This window comes from Rattus norvegicus, chromosome 19, assembly GCF_021556685.1.
Source record: "Rattus norvegicus strain SHRSP/BbbUtx chromosome 19, alternate assembly SHRSP_T2T, whole genome shotgun sequence".
Classification (NCBI taxonomy): Eukaryota; Metazoa; Chordata; class Mammalia; order Rodentia; family Muridae; genus Rattus; species Rattus norvegicus.
The window spans coordinates 52,793,566-52,812,914 of record NC_141552.1 but is presented as its reverse complement, the minus strand read 5'-3'; the positions used below and the strand labels follow the sequence as shown (position 1 = coordinate 52,812,914).

Below are 19,349 nucleotides of genomic sequence, written 5' to 3'. Positions count from 1 at the left end.
AATTAAATAACTGGCTCACATTACACAGTAATAGGATGGATGGTGGTTTTTTGTTTTGGAGATAGGATCTACATAGCTGGCTATCCTAGAGCTCACTGCATAGACCGGCTGTCCAAGTGGTAGGATAAAGATGTACATACATTACCACATCTAGCTTATTTTGGGGTTTTGTTCGGTTGGATTTGCAACCATGGGGATCAAAGTTAGGGCCTCCAGCATGTTAGGCAAGCAACTACTGATCTGGAGGTTTGAACCCACATATCTAATGTTGTAGAAATACTGAGCTAACCCATGTAAAGTGGACAAGGTATTCGTTGGGACACAGTACATCCAATCATTTGAAACAGTCCAAATGTGAAAGGCATTTGGGTCAATGAGGTACTTAATCTCTTTTCAATGCAACTCCTTTTGTCTTTTGGTTGTTTTTTTTTTTTTTGTTGTTGTTTGTTTGTTTGTTTTCAAGACAGGATTTCTCTGTGTAACAACCTGCCCTAGCTGTCCTGGAATTCACTCTGTAGACCAGGCTGGCTTTGAACTCAAAGATCTGCCTTCCTCTGCCCTCCTGAGTGCTGAGATCAAAGGTGTGTGCTACCATGCATCTAATTCTTCAGAGTATTTTTCAGCTTACCCATAGTTTGTTGGGATTTTAAACAGCCTTAGACCTACAGAGGTGGGAGAGGAGTCCAAATGTCCCTGTAACATTGGAAGAGGTCCACATTTCTGGCATAGTTATTTTTCTGGCAACAAATTAACTAGGGCACATCCTTCTGGACCTCAAGATCTATAAATATCCAAACTGTACATAAGCTTTGATGCGGGCTAAGGAAAGTTCTATGCTTATTCTTGTACCAGCATCAAGAGAGAAATGAGTAGCTCATCTTGTACAAAACATGGCAGCCAAACTGCAAGAATGAGGAGTTGTTCTACTCTAGTCTTCACAGATGACTTGATCTCACCTGTCAATAGTCCTTTGCTTGGACAGCTTAACTTGAAGAGCACTGTGCCTCAGAAAAGAAAAAGCCACCAGAAATACCTACAAAGCCCTGTCAAGCTCTCTACTGCCACACATCATTGGATGAAACACAAATGAGACGAGAGCCACGGGCCAGTAAAGATAAAATTAATTTATTTGCCCTCACAGCTTCATGGACCGTATTGGGTCCTACAGTCCCATAATCCTGGCCTGCCACTGAGGGCTGAAGAGTCCAGGTTTCTGGAGTGCCTGCTCCCTTGTCCAGAGCTGCATTGAGCCAGGTCCCTCCTGACCCCATCCTGTTCCCAAATGCAGAGGGTGCACAGGTTTCCCTGCAACCAACCCGGACCTGCCTGTGGCAGCAAGAACTGTGGCCTCCTGAGTGACTGCAGCACCAATCTCTGGGCTGGAGTGGATGGGAGGTCAGGCAAGAGAGTGTGGTTCAGTGCAGAGAGCTGTTGTTCTGTTCTTCAAAGGCCATTTTCCCCAAAAGCTGGCTGTCCAACTCTACCCCACTCACAGGCAACTGGAAGAAGTTCATTTCAGCTGCTAAGGCTGCCATGGCAGAAGGGTCCTGGCCAAACTGAGCTCGCAACATCATGTCCATTTTCTCCAGTCTCCTCTTGAGCCTCTTAGCCTCTCGCTCTCGAATGAGTCGGGCCTGCCGCTTCTCTGGGGTTTCATTGGCCCGCTTGAGCCTCATGGCCTCACGGTCTCTCTGTAGCCTGCGAGCTCGCTGTTCATCTGTCTCTTGCATGCGCTGCAGGCGCTTGGCTTCACGATCCCTCATGCGTCTTACCTCCCGCTCCTCTGGGGTCTCATTGTCTCGCCGACTCTTCTTGGCTGTGCGTTCTCGTTCAAGTCGTTGCAGTCTTACTTCCAAGGGTTCGTTCTGCCGACGGAGGGCCCACTTGCGCACACTGGGCGTCTGTGTTTCCAGGAGCTTGCGGTAGGCAGCACAGTTGTTGCACACGAGCAGAATTCCTGCAGGGTAGACTGGAGGACTACAGGCAATGTCCTGTCCTTCAGCACTGGAGGGACCCTCGCTATGGACTGGGGGTAGGGATTCCATATTAAGTACTTCAGGAAGTTTCTCACTGGAAGTAAAGATTGTTGATGGTTAGTATTTCCCTGTAGCAAGTAGGTAACCTTACTCCTTAACCACTATGCAAACTGTCCCAAGCCTACCACTTGGTTTGAATGCTTGGAAGACCCTGTCTCTATGGGCTAGGGTGCCTAAGGCTACCTTGAATTAGCAACTGAGCCACCCGCCATAGAAACCCACCTAGAATAACCCTGCAAGGCAGAGTCAGAATGGCCATTTCCTAAGGAGCAGTGCAGGTCTAGCCTGGTGTGTGAATGAAGGGGACTGGAGGTGGAAGTGTCCTTCACACAGGTATAATCCCCTGCCTTACCACCTCCTATCTGGCACTGCCCACAAGGAAAAGTAGCTAGTGTAGTGTGTCCTTACACCAGGATCCTCTTAGCATTCTGCAACTTCTTTTTTATCGTGAATGTTCTTGATGTTTCTGCATTACTTTCTAGTTGGAAATATTCTGTTAGGGGAAAAAAGGCGATTCATTTCCCTCGAGGGATATCTAGTGCATACATACTATCTATCATATCTCCAAGTCTCTTTTACTTTTATTTCCAGACTGTTCTGTCAGTTCACTTGCTTTATTTATCTCTTGCATCTCTTTGACCTAGGAAGGCAGCATCTTCTACCCGTAACCGCTGAGCAGAAGGCGAGGTGTCCCACTAACCTGTTGAAAGTAGCATGGCTAGTAAAGCGGGCTCCACACACAGCACAGTTAGACCGCTGATCTTCTGAGTGGATTAGGAGGTGGCGACCCAGAGACCCTGGGGAGCTAAGGGCCCGTCCACAGACAGGGCACATGTAACTCTTGGCACTCACCACCGCTGCAGTATGCTGCAAGACAAAGCCTTAAGCTGTCAGTCGTTGCCTTCAGGACAGTCTGCGGCCCTTCCCCCTCTTTCCCTTAGATTGAGGGACTTGCAACTGTGTGTTTAGCTCCTGGAAAAAGCACAGCCTGTCGTGTTAGTGGACTTCCAGAAAGCCCAGTCATTCAGACCACTGCTCAGATTTTATTATTGTGAGTTCTGGCCATTTTCTGTGACATGTGACTGGCTTGAGGAATAATGGAGCTCCAGAGCCGCCTCAGAGCCTTAGAGGGATTCATGCTCTTGATAGTTTTGGCTTCCCTAGCTCATACTGTACCAATACAAGTGCATTTTAAGAGGACAGTGAAGGGGCCAGGCAGGATAGTGGTGTGTAACAAGTATTTACAGACTGTCTTTCTTCAGGCCTCTGAAGAAGTACTTCTTTTTTTTTTTTTTTTTTTTTTTGGTTCTTTTTTTCGGAGCTGGGGACCGAACCCAGGGCCTTGCGCTTCCTAGGTAAGCGCTCTACCACTGAGCTAAATCCCCAGCCCCTGAAGAAGTACTTCTAATGAACCAACTGTCTTTACAGATACGATCCCTAAAGCCCCATCCAACCTGGGCTGTGTACTGTTGTCTTAGAACACAGAGCCCCAGGAGTAGGCACACTCTTAGTTGTGTACTATTGGGGGAAAATGTCTTATCTTGTTTTCCTATTTGTATTTTCACTGGCACCTTAAAATATGTCACTGTGTTTTATCTGTGTGCCTGTAGCATGCCTGTACCTGTGCATTCCACAGTATGTGTGTGTAGAGGTCAGAGGATAACAAGGGCAATCAGTTCTCTCCTTCCACTGGGTAGGTCCTGGGGACTGTACTCAGGTCATCAGGCTTGATAGCAGGGGCCTTCACCACCAGAGTCATCTTGCTGACTCACACTGTATAATTTATGTTGGCCCTACCCTATCTTTAAAAGCCTCAGTTTCTATTTCACTACTGAATGTATTAAACAATTTAGTAAAATAAGATCATGACACTTAATTCTACAGTGTATCTATCTATCTGTCTGGGAACTCAGCCAATACTTCCTAAGCTGCTCTGAGGGGTGGAATGAGTCCTAGTAGAACCAATAACCTGAGCTTCCCGTGCAGAGGCAAAGGCCACCGCAGCACCTGACCTCTAAACTGCTGGCACTCAGTCCCAGAGCTCCGTCCCCATTCCATACCTGGTACACATGGGCAATCAGCTGCTCCCGACTCCCACAGTCTAGCTGGCAGAGGGGACACTGGCAGAGTTCAAGTAAGGGGTCAGAATTTAGGTTCTCTGTGACCTGCAAATCCACCAAACAGGCAAGTCGTGAAGACTCCACTAGTCTTTTCCCACCCACCTTTCAGTAGTTCTCAGGTTCCCACTGCACACTGAAGGATGACATACTCTTTGAAAGAAATTAAATTTCCTCATTTTTCAAGGCTTCTGCCCTGAGGACAGGGGACTTTGCAGAAAAAGGACTAGTTCCCCTTCTACATGTTCCTGGCATGAATCCTCAGGAAACAATGTAGTTGGAAGCTGGGCCCACAAGACAGACTGACTGATTTAACCTGGAAACATCCTGAGAGAGAGAAGCTCCTGAGTAGTTCTCACTGTGCTGAAAGAAGTGAGAGCTCCGGGGCGCAGGCTGGGGTAGAGGAGAAAAGCTGCCAAGAACTGCGTGCACTTGCCTCGTGCTCCACCAGTGCGTCCCCACTACCGACAGGTGCTTCTGCACTGTCTAATTCTCTTTCCACTTTGACTACCCCACCATCTTCCTCTGATGTGTGGGAAGATACTTCATCTTGTGTGGTCTCCTCTTCGTCACCTTCACTGTCACCTGGAACACATAAACTGGTCACTTGTTCTGATTTTATATGAATATATCCTGAGCTGCTGTCCACTTAAGAGTTTGCAGCTATAATAAAACATATTTTCAGACTTCAGGAGTTAGAGTTTGCATCAGTGTTTGGTGGGCATGAATCAGCTATGACTACCATTCCATATATATATGTGTGTGTGTGTGTATATGTATGTATGTGCGTATATATATATATATATATTTTTTTTAAAACAAGGAAAATGTGAGACAAATCTGCATTAAAAATGGTAACCAGCTTTCTACATTACCAAAAAAGTAATTGTTTTTGAAACAGGTCTCATGTAGCCCAGGCCGGCTTCAGTCTCACTATGTACTCAAGGATGACCTTGATTCTGATCCCCCTGCCTCTACCTCCCAAGTGCTGTGATCTCAGGCACGTATCACCTTGCTTGGCAAAACCATTATTCTTATTTATGAGATCTTACCTCCTGAAGCACATCATTCCAGACTCACTCCCACAATACATAACTGACCTAGCAACGCCTCTTCCTGACTTTATTACTTACTTGTCTCCTCAGCCACCTGCACAACGTTCCCATGCTGCCTCAGACAGCTCTACTCTGAAGCCACCAATCTCTTCTCTCACAACAAACATCAATACATACTTCCATATATAGTAACAGAATTTTATCTCTTATCAGTAAGGATATAAGAATAAATTAGTTTAAATTCTATCAGTTTATAGGGAAAGGGCTATATATTACAGTGGGAAAATAGAATTAACATAGCAACCAACCAGACAGTTTATATTTACAGGGTAGAGGGTGTCCAAGCTTATCTTCTCTCTCTTGTCCCACCACTGCCCTCCCCCACTTTGAGAAAGTTTCCGTGTGTATCCCTGGCTATCCTGGAACTCTATGTAGACCAGGCTGGCCTCACACTCAAGAGAACTTCCTGTCTCTGCCTGTAAAAGTGCTGGGATTGAAGGTGTGCACCCCCATGCTCGGCCGTCTACTCTGCTATTAATAACTAGTAATTACATTTAAGCTAATAAAGCCCATCTCAGAAGATTCTCTGGCTCGCCTAATGGAAAACTAGAAGTGAAAGACGTGGGAGAAGTATTGTTCCTCACCTAGACAGGGTGACTGTGTTAGTTTATTGGGGAAGCATGTGGTTGTCAGATAATCTCCCTGTGGCTAATGAATATGCAGTCTGTATGAGCTGATTTTGTCCATCACTTATAAATAAAAAATAAAAAGAGGGGGAAAATGATTGAGGGGAGCAAACAACCATAATAACAAGTGAGTTCAGTGTGGGTGTTTTAAAGATCACAGAGGAAGCCCCCACCTGAGAGAAGTCATCAGGTAATAGCCCTCCCCTTTCATACCTGCTTGATTCTGGACTCCTAGGGCCACTGTGAGGAGTCTCAACCCTGCATGTACAGGGAGGCTCGTTTTCCTGCTGACTGGGCTTCTCATTCCTCTACTGCTTTGCATAATTTCTAAATCTGCTATATAAGATCATTTCTTTTTGGACAACACTGGGTTAAATATCCTTTACTGACGATTCCTACCAGATGGCCGGCTGGTGGCTCCACATGTCTACATCAGATGTATCAGTTGTGGGGTACTGAAGAGTACGGTATGATTTCTTTCACTCGAATCCATCTCAACTATGAAGGGTGGGTCCTGACTCATCATTTTCTCACCAGCATCCAGTGGGGAACACTTGTAGGTTTAGTCTAAGGCACTGCTGCACCAAGTACACATTTGCAATTGGTCCATTATCTCAAGATCTCCATCAGGAGCATCTTTTTTAAAACAGTATGTTGTCCAGAAGGATGGTACAACTTTTTTTTTTTTTTTTAGAACAGTAGTCTATTAGAAACTGCTATGTCCCATAGGATTCTGAGAAATTCTAGGGTTCATTTCTTTTTCCTATCTGATTAGTTGCACATGCTAGTGAATGTACATGTACACACACACACACACACACACACACACACACACACACACACTCACTCACTCACACTTGCTTTTGTTTAATTATTAGTTTGGGAAACACTGTAGAATTTTCTATAGACTTCAGAACACACATACTCTCTGTCTCTCATCTCTTCGTTCTCCCCAAGCTTTCAACTGGTTAACAGAAAAAACCAAAAACAAAACCAAAAAAACCAAACAACAAACAAACAAACAAAAAACAGATTTCAGTCTAAACTAACATTTAATAAAAATCAGTATCAAATGGATAAAATCAGGAAAGTGTAGAGACCTTTCTGGGAAATAACACACCTAAAGTGAGTCTGTTCAGGCAGATCATGGAACAGACGATCCATGAGCCTTAACTTGTAAGACTATTTTTTTTTTTTTTATCTCCTAAACACAGAAATCTAGTAAGGACTTTGGTGTGGGAAACCTGGACTTCAGCATTTTACACGCTCTACAAACCTCATCACTAAGCAAATCTGTAAAACAGTAAGACTAGGACTCAAGTGAAATTCATTAATGCCACTCAGACTTCACTAACTGTAAATACACAGACCTGAAGCAAAAGGATGTTTTTTCTTTTTTACCTGGCCCACAAGCTGCCTGAACACTAACCATTTGTCTTAGAATGTCCCGTATCACAATCGCCACGAAACTATCTGTATCTGCTGTATATGGTACAGCAGTGTCAATTACTAGAGTCCCTGAGTTATAAAAACATGCCACCTGTCCTCTTCTGCATAGACATGTTCAGGCCTGAGATCCATATCCCTTCTTAGATCTTCCTCCCAGCCCCGTGCACACTCCCCACAGCACACACTCTATTAGTTCCTCTCCCGTTGCCCTGAGTCATTACCAGAAGGTGCAGAACTCACTGCTACTGGAGTCCTGGTCTCTTAGATGTTGGAGAGCTTGTCGCTGACTGCCAAGGTCTCCAGGAAACTCGGTTTTCATCATTGCCTGTCGGGCTTGTTCTTCTAACCCAGCAAATACTTGATCCCCTGGTGGTCACAAGAAAAACAGTCAGGCCACCAGCTGGGCAGTGCATCCTCGGCAAACTAGTCGGAAGCTCACACCATTCAAAGGGAGGAGAGAGGCAAGTACCCTGAGTGGATTCATTCATCTCTAAGCAATGCTGCTAGCCCAACAGTTTCTGGGTGTAGCTGCTCAGCCTGGGCACTTAGCGTATCTTAAATCTACCTAGTCTCGACCCTTGGGAATCAATCACTACTTTACAAACGCGACTGCAGAATCTCAATTCTACTGCAACCTTCTATTCGGATTGGGACGGCAGAGGGAAGAGGAAGAGCAGTGGCATGGAGGCACGGCAGAGACTGGGCAAACATCCACCTTACATCACCCTCAGCATGGCCCTAATTCACTCTCCGCACTCATTTCCCAAATGCTTCTGCAGTCCTTCTAAGGAAGTCGCCCATCCCCTTTCTCCAACACCCACTCCAAGCTGGTCGTTCCTCCTGCCTTGCTCTAATATTAGTCTACCAGAATGACCACTATAAACAACATGACTGCTCAGTAACAGATGGGGAGGTGTAGGGGAGGGTGTAGGGGACAGCAGACAACATTCTCACTCACTGAAACCAACCCTGAAGCACACTGACTGACCTACAACAAACACTACTTATCCAGCCAGTCTCCTCGAGTCAGTGTGGCCTTGTGGCCATCCCTGATTTTCTATTTATTTTTCATGAATTCTGCCTGTGATCCATGTTATTGAAGAGTTGACCTGCAAGAGCCCTTTAATTTCCAGGAGCTAGGTATAGAGAGAAAAGAGAGATAGGGTTCTCTTATCTCATTAAGAATGAACTACAGGCCCAATTCCCCAGTCAACAAGAGAATAATCCAAACCCCAGGGACATGTTTATAGGCCAGCCCTTTCTTACTGAAAAGGCAAAGGACAGGAGACAGGCTGAGATTTGGGAGACATGGTACAAGGTTAAGGACATTGTTCCTCGATCAGTGTAAAAACTGGTGAGGGCGTCAATTCCATGTAATTTATTTGCCTGCTCATTCAACAAATAACCCTTAAACACTGCCACTATATGCTAAATGCTAAGCACTAAAGGCCAATTACAGTCACTATGTGACATGTTAGTCCAGGCTTTATAAGTACTATACAGTCCTCACCTTAATTCTCCTTTAAAATAAATACATAAATAAATTTTATATATATATAATATATAATATTTATTTAGGGCTGAAGAGATGGCTCAGCAGTTAAGAGCACTGACTGCTCTTCCAGAGGTCCTGAGTTCAAATCCTAGCAACCACATGATGGCTCACAACCATCTGTAATGGGATCTGATGCCCTCTTCTGGTGTGTCTGAAGACAGTTATGGTGTACTCATATACATAAAATAAATTTTAAAAAAAGATTTAACTGCTGAGCCATCTCTCCAGCCCTTAATTCTCTTTTTTAAATTTAACTTTTTTTTTTTGCCGCCCCCTCCCCCCTAAATTTAACTTATTACCTGTGTGTAGGGAGGTATAGCTGTACCATGGTGCATCTGTGAAAGACACAGGACAGTTTTCTGGGTTCTGGGGATTGAACTCAGACCGCCATGCTTGCACCGACAAGCACTTTTACCACCAGCATTGGGCCTCACTTGATTGTCTTTCTGGTGGGTATTCTTACCTCCCTATCTCCCTACCATACACCCATCCTACCTGTCTGCTAAGATAACCACCGGTGACGGAGGGAGGGCTCAGCAGTACACAGTCTGTATTATTGCTCTTGCTGAGTTTGGTTCCCAATGCCCATGTCAGAGGCTCCCATTGCCTACAGCTCCTGCTCCAGGGAAGACGATACCTCTGGCTTCCACAAAGACCTGTACTCATGTGAGCACAGACCCATAAACACATGGCTGAATTTAAACCCCTTTCTAAAAGTGGAAGGAAACTAAGGTCTACAGTGAAACCAAGTATTGAAGTCTACACAACTATAAAGTCTTTTCTGGGCTCCCATTCTTCATTTTTAGCTCTCTGTTTCTCCTGGGATAGGGGTTAAAGCCTACTGTCTTAAACACAACTTTTGGCCCTCAGCTATAACTCTATCCCTCAAAGTCCTGACTTCCCATGTGCTGGAAGTAAAGGTATGAATTTGATGTGACAGGGCTTCATAGTCGGTCAACAAATACTTGTCTGTGTGGTAGACTGGCTCTGATCATTGTACTGCTGCATCGTCATATTAATCAACAACAACTCAAATATTAAACTAATGCTTGCAAGGCCATAATATGACAAAAGGAAAAAAGACAGTTCTGATAGCACTGTTGTGAGTCACCATGCCTGTCTTAGAAAAACTGACATTGTGACAATCATGATTCGTCCTGTGGCATTAATGGAGATGGAGAGGGTTAGAATGTTTTTTTAGGTATACAGATCTCAAGAAAAGGAAAAATTAGTTGCTTTAAAACCATGTTCACATTTTTGTATTTTTGTTGTTGGTTTTTTTTTTTTTTTTTTTTTTTTTTGAGACAGGGTTTCTCTATGTAGCTCTGGCTGGCCTGCAATTCATTATGTAGAACAGGCTAGGCTTGCATTGACAGGTAGATACAAGTCCTGAGTGGTGGGATTAAAGTGTGCACCACCACACCCAGCCTGTGTTCATAACTTCTAGGGTAACATGTGGGCTTTAAGTTACTAAGACAATACCTTGTAAGAGAAGGCAAGAGTAAACCGTACAGAGTGTTTCTCTTCCTTCTCTGCAGAAGTATTCAACTTTTCCAGTTGATTCCCCTGAAACAGCAAAGCCACGGCCAACTCTAACAATGAATTCTTCTATATTGGTTTATATTTGTGGACCTAAGGGCCAGGGACAGACCAGGCACTACAGAATAAATTACTGTCAGTAATTCTCACCAATAACACCTCAGGTCTATAAGGAAACGAGCTGGATTTATAACATGCAAAAATGAACAATAAAAATTTTCCCTGTCACACTGCACCAGTGGACAGACATCTAAAAGGAAGGTGGAGATGGCTTGGTGGTTAAGAGCACTGACCGCTCAACCAGAGGACCCAGGTTTTTTTTTTTTTTTTTTTCTTTTTTCTTTTTTCTTTTTTTCGGAGCTGAGGACCGAACCCAGGGCCTTGCGCTTGCTAGGCAAGCGCTCTACCACTGAGCTAAATCCCCAACCCGAGGACCCAGGTTTGATTCCCAGCATCCACATGGTGGCTCAGAACCATCTATAAACTCTGGTCCCAAAAGATCTAATACCTACTACTTCTGGTCTCTATGGGTACCAGCTATGCAAGGAAAAACGCCCGTACACATAAAATTAAATTGCATTTTAAAAGATTTCTAAAAGCAGATGAATCTTTTGAAATGAGTCAGTAATTCAGTTTAATCTTTATCAACATGAACTCAGAATTCTATTAACTATTCAGACCTTTCTAGAACAGGACAATCTCTTCACTATTACCTACCTGAGATTCTCTCTGGCAATCTCAGCTAGGGAACCTGGGATACATTATTTTTTCAGCAGTGCTGAAATACTACTCTTTCATTCCACTCCTGACTATGGAAAAGCCTAAATAAATATTATCCTTTAAGGCTGTTCCTTTTTTAGATAGCACCATAAAACAATATACATGTATTTTTAAATCTTAAAGGTGGTTTTTATCAAACTTCCTAACAAGAGTAAGTGGTTTTTCTAGTAGTTACTTTTTTTTTTTTTTTTTTCCGGAGCTGGGGACCGAACCCAGGGCCTTGTGCTTGCTAGGCAAGTGCTCTACCACTGAGCTAAATCCCCAACCCCCTAGTTACTTTTATCTAATCTCCAAATCCAACTGTCCAGAATTATCCATTGGAGAAAAGGTAGTGAAAGCTAAGAATTATGTCACACTGGGGTGGTGCAATGGCTCAGTGGGTACTTCCCACCATGCCTGAGTTCAATTCCAGGAACCTACATGGTTGAAGGAGAAGGCCCACACTTGGAGCTGTCCTCATGTATGCACTGTAGCACTCGTGTTTACTGTAGCATGCCCTCTCTACCCCATATGCAAAACAAAAAATGTAAGAAATTTACATGTTAATTCGACTACAATATGATTCAAGTATTTGACTAAGAAATGTAGAATTACCTTTTTAAAAAATTATTTTTCCTTTAGATGCATTTATTCTTTGCCTACACATATGTCTGTGTGAGCGACAGATCCCCCGGAACTATAGCTGGAATTATAGACAGTTGTGAGCTGCTATGTGGGTGCTGGGAACTGAACCCAGGGCCTCTGGAAGAGCAGTCAGTACTCTTAACCACTGAGCCACCTCTCTAACCCCTGAATTAACTATTTTTATAATATAAAGTTATTATTTCTATCTTGAGATTGTTAGATTAAGTTAAAATTCTCTGGCTCCCAGATGTGAACATAGGGTCACCTTCTTATTAAATGAGGGCATTTATCTGCCCATCAATAGCCAGGCTCCGCAATAAACTCCAGGCTCTCTCTCTTTCTCCTTAAATTCGGTATGAATGCAGTGTTTACCTCACTTCTGCCTAGGGACCCACAGACCAGGAAGAGCCAGGTGATGAAAGCCAGTTGAAAAAACTGAAAAGACCAAGACTTCAAAGGAGAGAGTCTGCTCTTTTCTCCTTTGGGTCCCTAGTACAGTTTAATAAATGCAAGTCTGGGCTTCCTGAAATTACCCAGCTGAACACATTCTCTAAGTGAGCAGATGTCTGTTCAGAAAAGCAGCAGTGCGGGAGCGGGGTGGAGCGGTGGAGGGGTGGGGGAGTGCGCACCATGGATTCCTTCCCAGCTGGCACTGTGAGTAGTGCTGTCTGTCTGTGTGGGGAACAGCGAGCAGTCCCACCCAGGAAGGCCAGCAGCATGGACTGAGACAACACCCCTGGCTTCTCAGAAAGGAAAGGACCTGACGCTTTTACACCTGCAACCTGAGAGCCGAGTGTGTTGAGGGAAGCTTTTCACTTGGTGGCGTCCTTGATTTCAGGACATGAAATGTGAGCATACAAAGGACTGCATTTTCCAATTCTCCAGAGAGTCAACAGACTTGTACTCAGAAAGGGAAGAAACGGGAAAGCAGGGAAGGCAGAAGGTCTAAAACACAAGGTTTCAACTCAGTGGCAACTTTATAGTAATTTGGGATTTTTTTTTTTCTATTCTTTTTTATTTTTTTCCAGAGCTGGGAACCGAACCCAGGGCCTTGCACTTGCTAGGCAAGTGCTCTACCACTGAGCCAAATCCCCAACCCTGTAATTTGGGATTTTTATTCTAAAATTTTGCAGAGTATGCTAAGGAGATAGGAAGGGGCTGTTTGGATGATTTAGACAGAAAAACAAAGTGTGCACCAATGAAGCCTGCCCCTGCTTCTGGAGGACCCAGGTTTGACTCCCAGCACCCACATGGTGGCTCACAACATTCCATAATTCAGAGGCTGGAGAAATGGCTACTCTTCAATCAGAACACCTACTGTTTGTAATCCAGTTCTAGGGCATCGGATGTCCTCTTCTGGCCTCTGGGGCATCAGGCATGCGTGTGATACATGGATATACAGACAAAACACCCATTTTATACTATGTAATATAATTTAAAAATTTAAAAAAACCCACAGGGCCTCAGGTTTTCCGACTCTCGTACAGTCCAGTTTGTCTCGATTGTGGCTGTCTATGGTGGGAGGGCATGCATTTAATGGATAGAAGCTATGCAGTCATCGGCACAGGCCACTCAAGCTTTGCTGGGGCTCTGGCTGTAGTACAATGGTGCTGTCACCCACAAGCTGCTTTACTCAGCCTCTGGGGAACCCTGTGGTGGGTGATTTATACAGCAGATACCGCCTTTGTTTCTTTATATACAGGCACATGACATCTGTTTCGGCAGCAACTTTTTTTTTTTTTTGGAGCTGGGGACCGAACCCAGGGCCTTGTGCTTGCTAGGCAAGCGCTCTACCACTGAGCTAAATCCCCAACCCCTCGGCAGCAACTTCTGAACCTTCCTGTTACTCACCTTTCTCCTAAGCAGCCTTGCAAGTCTGTCTATCCCAGATTAACAGCTGGGAGCACCCATCTAGGTCTACGCTAGTCAACATTTCCAAGACTTAAACAGTGATCATGTATGAAAGTTTGCTACCCTGTATCACTAATGTAGGATGTCAAAGCTATCATAACGTCTTTGGCCACAATGTTTTCAATAAATTTTAGTCATCTTGATTCTTACATAATCACTCCTCTCCTATATTTTTGTTTACTTATTGCTTTAAGAAGGGAGTTTACAGGGAGAGGCTGTAGTGGGGTGGTAGAGGACCTGCTGACCATGTGCAAGGCCTGTCACAGAAAGTTCATGGGCATCGCTTGAATTTCCTGCAGCTCTACTTCACAGTAGCCACCTGTCTGTTTTATGAACATTCAGATAAGAATGCTTGCCTACCCTGAATACAGGAAAATGGCTAATTATCAAAAATCTTGATAGTGACTAATTATTTTGTTTGGTGTGTGTATGTGTACACATGGTGTGCAATGTCTTTCTCTATTGCTCTCTCTCTCTCTCTCTGTCTCTCTGTGTCTCTCTTTTGTGACAGGGTTTTTAACTGAAACCAAACCTTGGCTGTGTCAACTAGACTACTAGACTACCTGGCCATCAAGTCTCCAGAACCCACCTGTCTCTGCCCCTCCTCCGCACTGGGTTACAAATTCATACTATTACACTTTTCTTTATAAAATATTATGCTTGTGCATGTATGTGAGCGTGTACTTGAGAATGTGAGAATGTATGTGGTAAGCTAAAGGACAACTTGCAGGAGTTGGTTCTTCCCTTCCACTGTGCTGGTCCCAGAAATCAAACTCAGAGCACCAGCTGCCGAAGCAGGTTACCTGTTGAGCCATTTCATGGACTCCTAAAGGTTTGTTGTTTTTAATTATTTCACTTTTATTTATATGGTTCTGAACTCAGGCCCTTGTGCTTGTACAACGAGCACTTGACCTGACTTTTGGTTTTGTTGCTGTTTGTCACTATATAGATAGGACACCGCTGACACACACTGAGTCCCAGCAGTTCTCCTTAGCTGAGGCACAGATTCCATAACTCCTCTCTTATATCCTTAAAGCAGAACCACGTGGCCAAAGTTGCCAAGTTCTGCTGCTTCACGGGGCTCGGAGCTTGGCCCCCTTGTCTAATTACCTCTGTGTCAGGCTTCTGCTGTTAATGGTTTCCTACAGACTGCAGTCCTGTCCTCAAGTTAAAAAATTTAGCTGGATGGGGTCTTACTGTGGGGTCACCTGGCCTGTGACTTTGGACAAATAAAACTTCTGCTTGCTAGAACTCTCCTCCTTCTCTTACAGACCATGTACCTTCCCTTTCTAAGTCTACCTGTCATCCTCTAAGACCCTGCTTAAGATCATGGCCTAGGGCCTCTTCCAGCAAGTCCTCCATTGCTACCCCAGGTACTGAAACTGTCCTGTTTTCAACCTCTGTGGTACATGATCTAAATATACTATATATCATATATCACATATCTACATGTGGACTATTAGACATATAGCATATGCTAGCTTATATTTTTATGTTTCTTCTGTATGTATATGTAGCTATATTATAGTTTAGTTATATTGTTTAGCCTTGATACCTAATATACATTTTTACAAAATAAGTTTCCTGTAATATTAAGGACAAGTCAAAGGCATATACATACCCCTTGGACAAGTTAGAGTCACCCCAGTGACTTCACACTTCAAATACATACTGGAAGTCTTTAACCCTTTCTTCTCCTCCACAAGTAAGTGTGAGTCTCTCCCCCAAAATTTAGGTTTCTCTTTCATTCCAACCCAGGTTTCAAAAGACAAAGCCCAGTACTCACAGTGAACTTTATTTGGATTTGTCTGTTTCCTACGGGACATGTTTCCCTGATAGACAAGTTCGATTCTTTCCCAGTTTCACCCCTGGACAGGTCACTACCTCCTTGTAAGGTGCTGACCTGTGAAAATAAAAAAAAATTAACAAACGATATTGTTAGCCTGTTATTCTTCCCAGAAATTACAAAATTAGAACATTTAAAGATCTTAAAAAATACCTCAAGCATATAAAAGTCACTAGATATAAATAACTAAACTAATGAAATGAAAAAAGTAAATAAATCTCTAACCCAAGTCAAGGACCAAGAAACCTGAGCGGTGACTCTCTCAGAGAACGTATGAGGATTCTATAAAGCTCTTTGGAATCCAGACTACTATTAAGTAGTCACAGTCAAGATCACAGGACAGAAAAGGATGCAAATTCAGGCAATCAAGTTAGAGGTACTGTGGGATAAAGGGATCTCCCACAGATGTGAAAGAAAGCAAAAAGATGACAAAGTGACAAAGACCAGTAGCAACTGGAAGTCAAGGCCTGCGATCTGTACCTCTAGATAGTTTTCTAAGACGATGCTTCGAGGTGGCAAAGGCATCACTTCTCTGCAATGCAGACACACTACCAGGCCCCTAGCATGAAGAGCAAGTCAAACTTCCGCCACTCAAGACACCTCCCACATGGTGGAGTACTAATTCAGTCTCCCAATGTAGAACACCAACCGGCCCTGCTCAGATATTCTGGAGAGGTCAAAAGTCATAATTTTATTGCCTCTTCTCAATTCTGCTGGGTAGCAAGGAGACCAGGGAGGAATAAAGAGCAAAGCTCCCTATACGAGAAGAGCAGGAGGGATGTGCACCCTCCGCTCTGATGAAGGAGCAGGCAAATCCTTAAACCCGGAGCTTCCTTGTTAACAACAACACTGGTTCAGCCGTAAGCACTGTAGTAGACTCTGAATTTGTTGCAGAAGCTGTGGCCTTTTCTTTATAAACAGAGTGAGGAACAGAGCTGTGACACAGTGGCAGAGCACCTGCCTAGCATGTAATCAGGCCCCGGGTTTGATTCCCAGCACCCCAAAACAAGTCAACCACACCGGAGGAACAAATGTAAAAGGAAGAGGTAAAATTCCTTTTTCTACCTAAGTTGGTATTCATTCCCTGTTTCCTCAGTTCCTGCTGTCTTAAACTGGACTCACATATAGAAATACACAGTCCACTGCTTTAAGGCAAACTACTAGCTGTACTGTGCACTCCAGTTACGGAAGCTCACCTGATAATGCCAACTAACTCCTCTATGTAGCCAGAAGGCCTCAAACCTGTAATCAGATCCTGCCTCCCCTTACCAAAAGAAGAAAGAAACCGCAAATGGCAAAGCCCGGCCTCCACAGGAAGTGGCAAAGGAAGCAGCTCTCGGGCAGTCTTCTAGCATATCTGCATACCAAACACAGTTCTTTTCAGACCTTCAATTAAAAAAAGGAAAATAACTCCTAATATGTACAACTGACAAAAACATTTTAGAGAGCAGCAGAGTGACGTCTAATAAAAGGGTAGGGATTCTTCTCTGGTTTTCATTTTCTTTCTTTTTCTTGGAGTTCCATGTATCCTTAACTGATCTTGAACTGGATGAATAGCCTAAAATGATCTGAATTCCTGGTATTCCTGTCTCCACAGAATATAGGTAGGTGCTGGGCCTGCCTCCACATCCAGGTTTACATGGTGCTGGGACTGAACCTGAAGCTGTGTGTTAGGTAGGTGTCTGTGGATAATGGGCAAACACTCTACTGACCAAGCCACAGTTGCAGCTGTGGGCGGTGCTCACTCCTTCCCCTGCCCCTATGCTTCTTGGAGATTGTGTCTTGGCCTCAAAGCCCTGGACTCAATGACTGTGGGGCCTCAGCCTTCTGACTAAGAGGATCGAGGTTTCACTGCACCTGCTTTACTGCTCCTAGTCGCTGTAATGACTGCGAATGAACAGCACTCCCACAGAGGGAAGCCGAGAGAGCCTCACATGGCTATCGTTCTACAATTCTCTATTGTATAACAGAAACAAATGAAACCTCGTCTACATCTACCCCCACAAAGATCAGGACTCCAAGCTAGGAGACTGAGGTAATAAAGTCTGTCTGCAGGAGTGCCAGGCTCTATTTAGACCATTTTAGCAAGACAACCAACCGCTCATAGTAAAGCTACAAGGCAAAGAAGAAACCTGCAGCCACAGCAGCGCCGGCTGTTCCTCACCATCCTCCTAGTGGCCCGATGGGGGACTGACCAGATGGTCCCTCCTGGGACTTCACACCTGAGGGATCAAGGCAAAATAAACACACATCCTCCCTTCCCACTCAACAAAGCCAAGCCACAATAATTGAAACACAGACTAGAAAGAAAAAGTCCGGAGGGGGAAGTCCCTTGAAAATAAGTAAGGAAGCAGACAAATGGCACCAGAAGGCCACTCCTGACCCAAAGAGCCCAAAATCTGAGGTTAGTTTTATAGGTTGCAACCCTATTAAAACAAAACTTCGTAGGTACTAAAGTCATTTGGTCCTTTCTGCTTTCAGCACTGCCCAAACGTGAAACTTAAGCGCCGAATGAAATCCGATAGCTAGCTGCATGAATGTCCTCAGCTGGGAGGAAACTGGGAAGAATGGTAAACTGAGGATCTGACCCACACTTGATGCTGCTTTTAAAGGGGGCAGGGTATTTTGGTTTTGTTTTTGTCATCTACAGAGCCACTGTCAAGAGTCCTTGTGGGGAAGCACTGCCCCCCTTCATCCTGCCTCCTGCCTCTGCTCTCTCACAGGTGTTAAGATGCAGCTTCCAGGGCACACTACAGACTTTGTGTGTGTGTGTGTGTGTGTGTGTGTGTGTGTGTGTGTGTGTGTGTGTGTGTATGTATTAGGGAAGGGGGGACGCCTTTTCCAGCAATAAGAAAAGAGGGTGCTTTCCCACCTCCAGCTCTGGTGAGGTTCCCACGGAGCAAAGTAAACTCGCCCGAATCCGAGTGATGTGAATCTGCCAAAAGGGAGAAAAGAAAGATGATCATCAACCGTTTCACTGTCCCCAAGTCCTCTTGGGTCGCGGCTGGAGCTCTGGTGTGCCATCAGTTGAGATGGTGTCTCTGGCTTTTTCGATCAGGGGCACAGGTAAATCCCAGGTAATCGGACTGGAGCCAGAGGTCCCCCGACGCGGCTCTGACCAACCCTCAGACCACTTCGATTTCTCCGAAATCTAAATTTAGTAGCTCCTCCGCCCGCCCGCGCCAGGACCGCCGGGGCCCCCCGCCCCGTCCGCTCTCCCACGCCCATCCTCCCCTCCCCCAGCTCCACCCCAGCCTGTCAGACGCCCGCCCGCGAGGCCCGCACCCAGCGGCCGCAGCACCCAGCCCGCCCCTCCCCAGGAGCGAGCAGACAAAAGGCGGGCGGCGGCGCGGGCCGGCGGGAGCTAAGCGAGCTGCTGGCTCCCGGCGCGGGGGCGCTTTACCCGCAGCCTCGGCGCTCCGCGTCCCTGGGCTCCGCCTCCGGACGGACAGATCGCGGGACAATGGGCCCCGGCCGCAGCTCGGGTTGGCTGGGCCGGGGCTCCCTGAGACCCGGCCCCGGCGGGCAGAGGGTGGCTGAGGGCCGGGCCGGCGGCGGGGAGGCGAGGGGCGGCGCGGTAGACAGACAAAGCCAACGGTAGACAGACGGACGGAGGGGGAAAAAGATGGCGACGCGGACGACGGGAGCGCGCTGTTCGCGCTCTCGCAGCGAGTGGGGTGCGTGCCGGAACCTCACCTCTCCTCCCGCCGCCGCCGCCCCGACCCCTCCCGGCTCCCGAGGCGCGCGCCTG

The 19,349-nt window shown here is 45.4% G+C and overlaps 1 protein-coding gene across 15 annotated transcripts; it reads right to left on the bottom strand.

The window, feature by feature from the left end:
- Positions 1–1,109: 1,109 nt before the first annotated feature.
- Zfp821 (zinc finger protein 821) lies at positions 1,110–19,348 on the bottom strand. 15 transcript variants are annotated; one of them, XM_087594617.1, is made up of 10 exons: positions 19,002–19,348; positions 18,471–18,533; positions 17,731–17,820; positions 16,868–16,984; positions 15,539–15,655; positions 7,584–7,709; positions 4,590–4,738; positions 4,097–4,201; positions 2,737–2,903; positions 1,110–2,070 (listed from the first exon to the last, which is right to left on the bottom strand). In XM_087594617.1, the coding sequence occupies exons 5-10, from the start codon at positions 15,576–15,578 to the stop codon at positions 1,416–1,418; spliced, it is 1,242 nt and encodes a 413-aa protein (XP_087450743.1). In that variant the 5' UTR covers positions 15,579–15,655; positions 16,868–16,984; positions 17,731–17,820; positions 18,471–18,533; positions 19,002–19,348; the 3' UTR covers positions 1,110–1,415. The 15 variants fall into 15 exon arrangements, with proteins under 15 accessions (XP_087450743.1, XP_087450744.1, XP_087450742.1 ...); XM_087594618.1 differs by having other exon boundaries at positions 16,868–16,955; XM_087594616.1 differs by having other exon boundaries at positions 17,763–17,820.
- Between the last annotated feature and the right edge of the window lies 1 nt (position 19,349).

What these genes read in the sequence shown, in the direction of transcription:
- Zfp821 (XM_087594617.1), bottom strand. Translation starts at nt 15,578, where the DNA reads ATGTCCCGTAGGAAACAGACAAATCCAAATAAAGTTCACT. An exon ending in AAATCCAAATAAAGTTCACT is followed by an intron (nt 7,710 to 15,538) that starts GTGAGTACTGGG and finishes TGTGACCACCAG; the next exon opens with GGGATCAAGTATTTGCTGGG. An exon ending in TGATTGCCCATGTGTACCAG is followed by an intron (nt 2,904 to 4,096) that starts GTATGGAATGGG and finishes TTTGTCTTGCAG; the next exon opens with CATACTGCAGCGGTGGTGAG.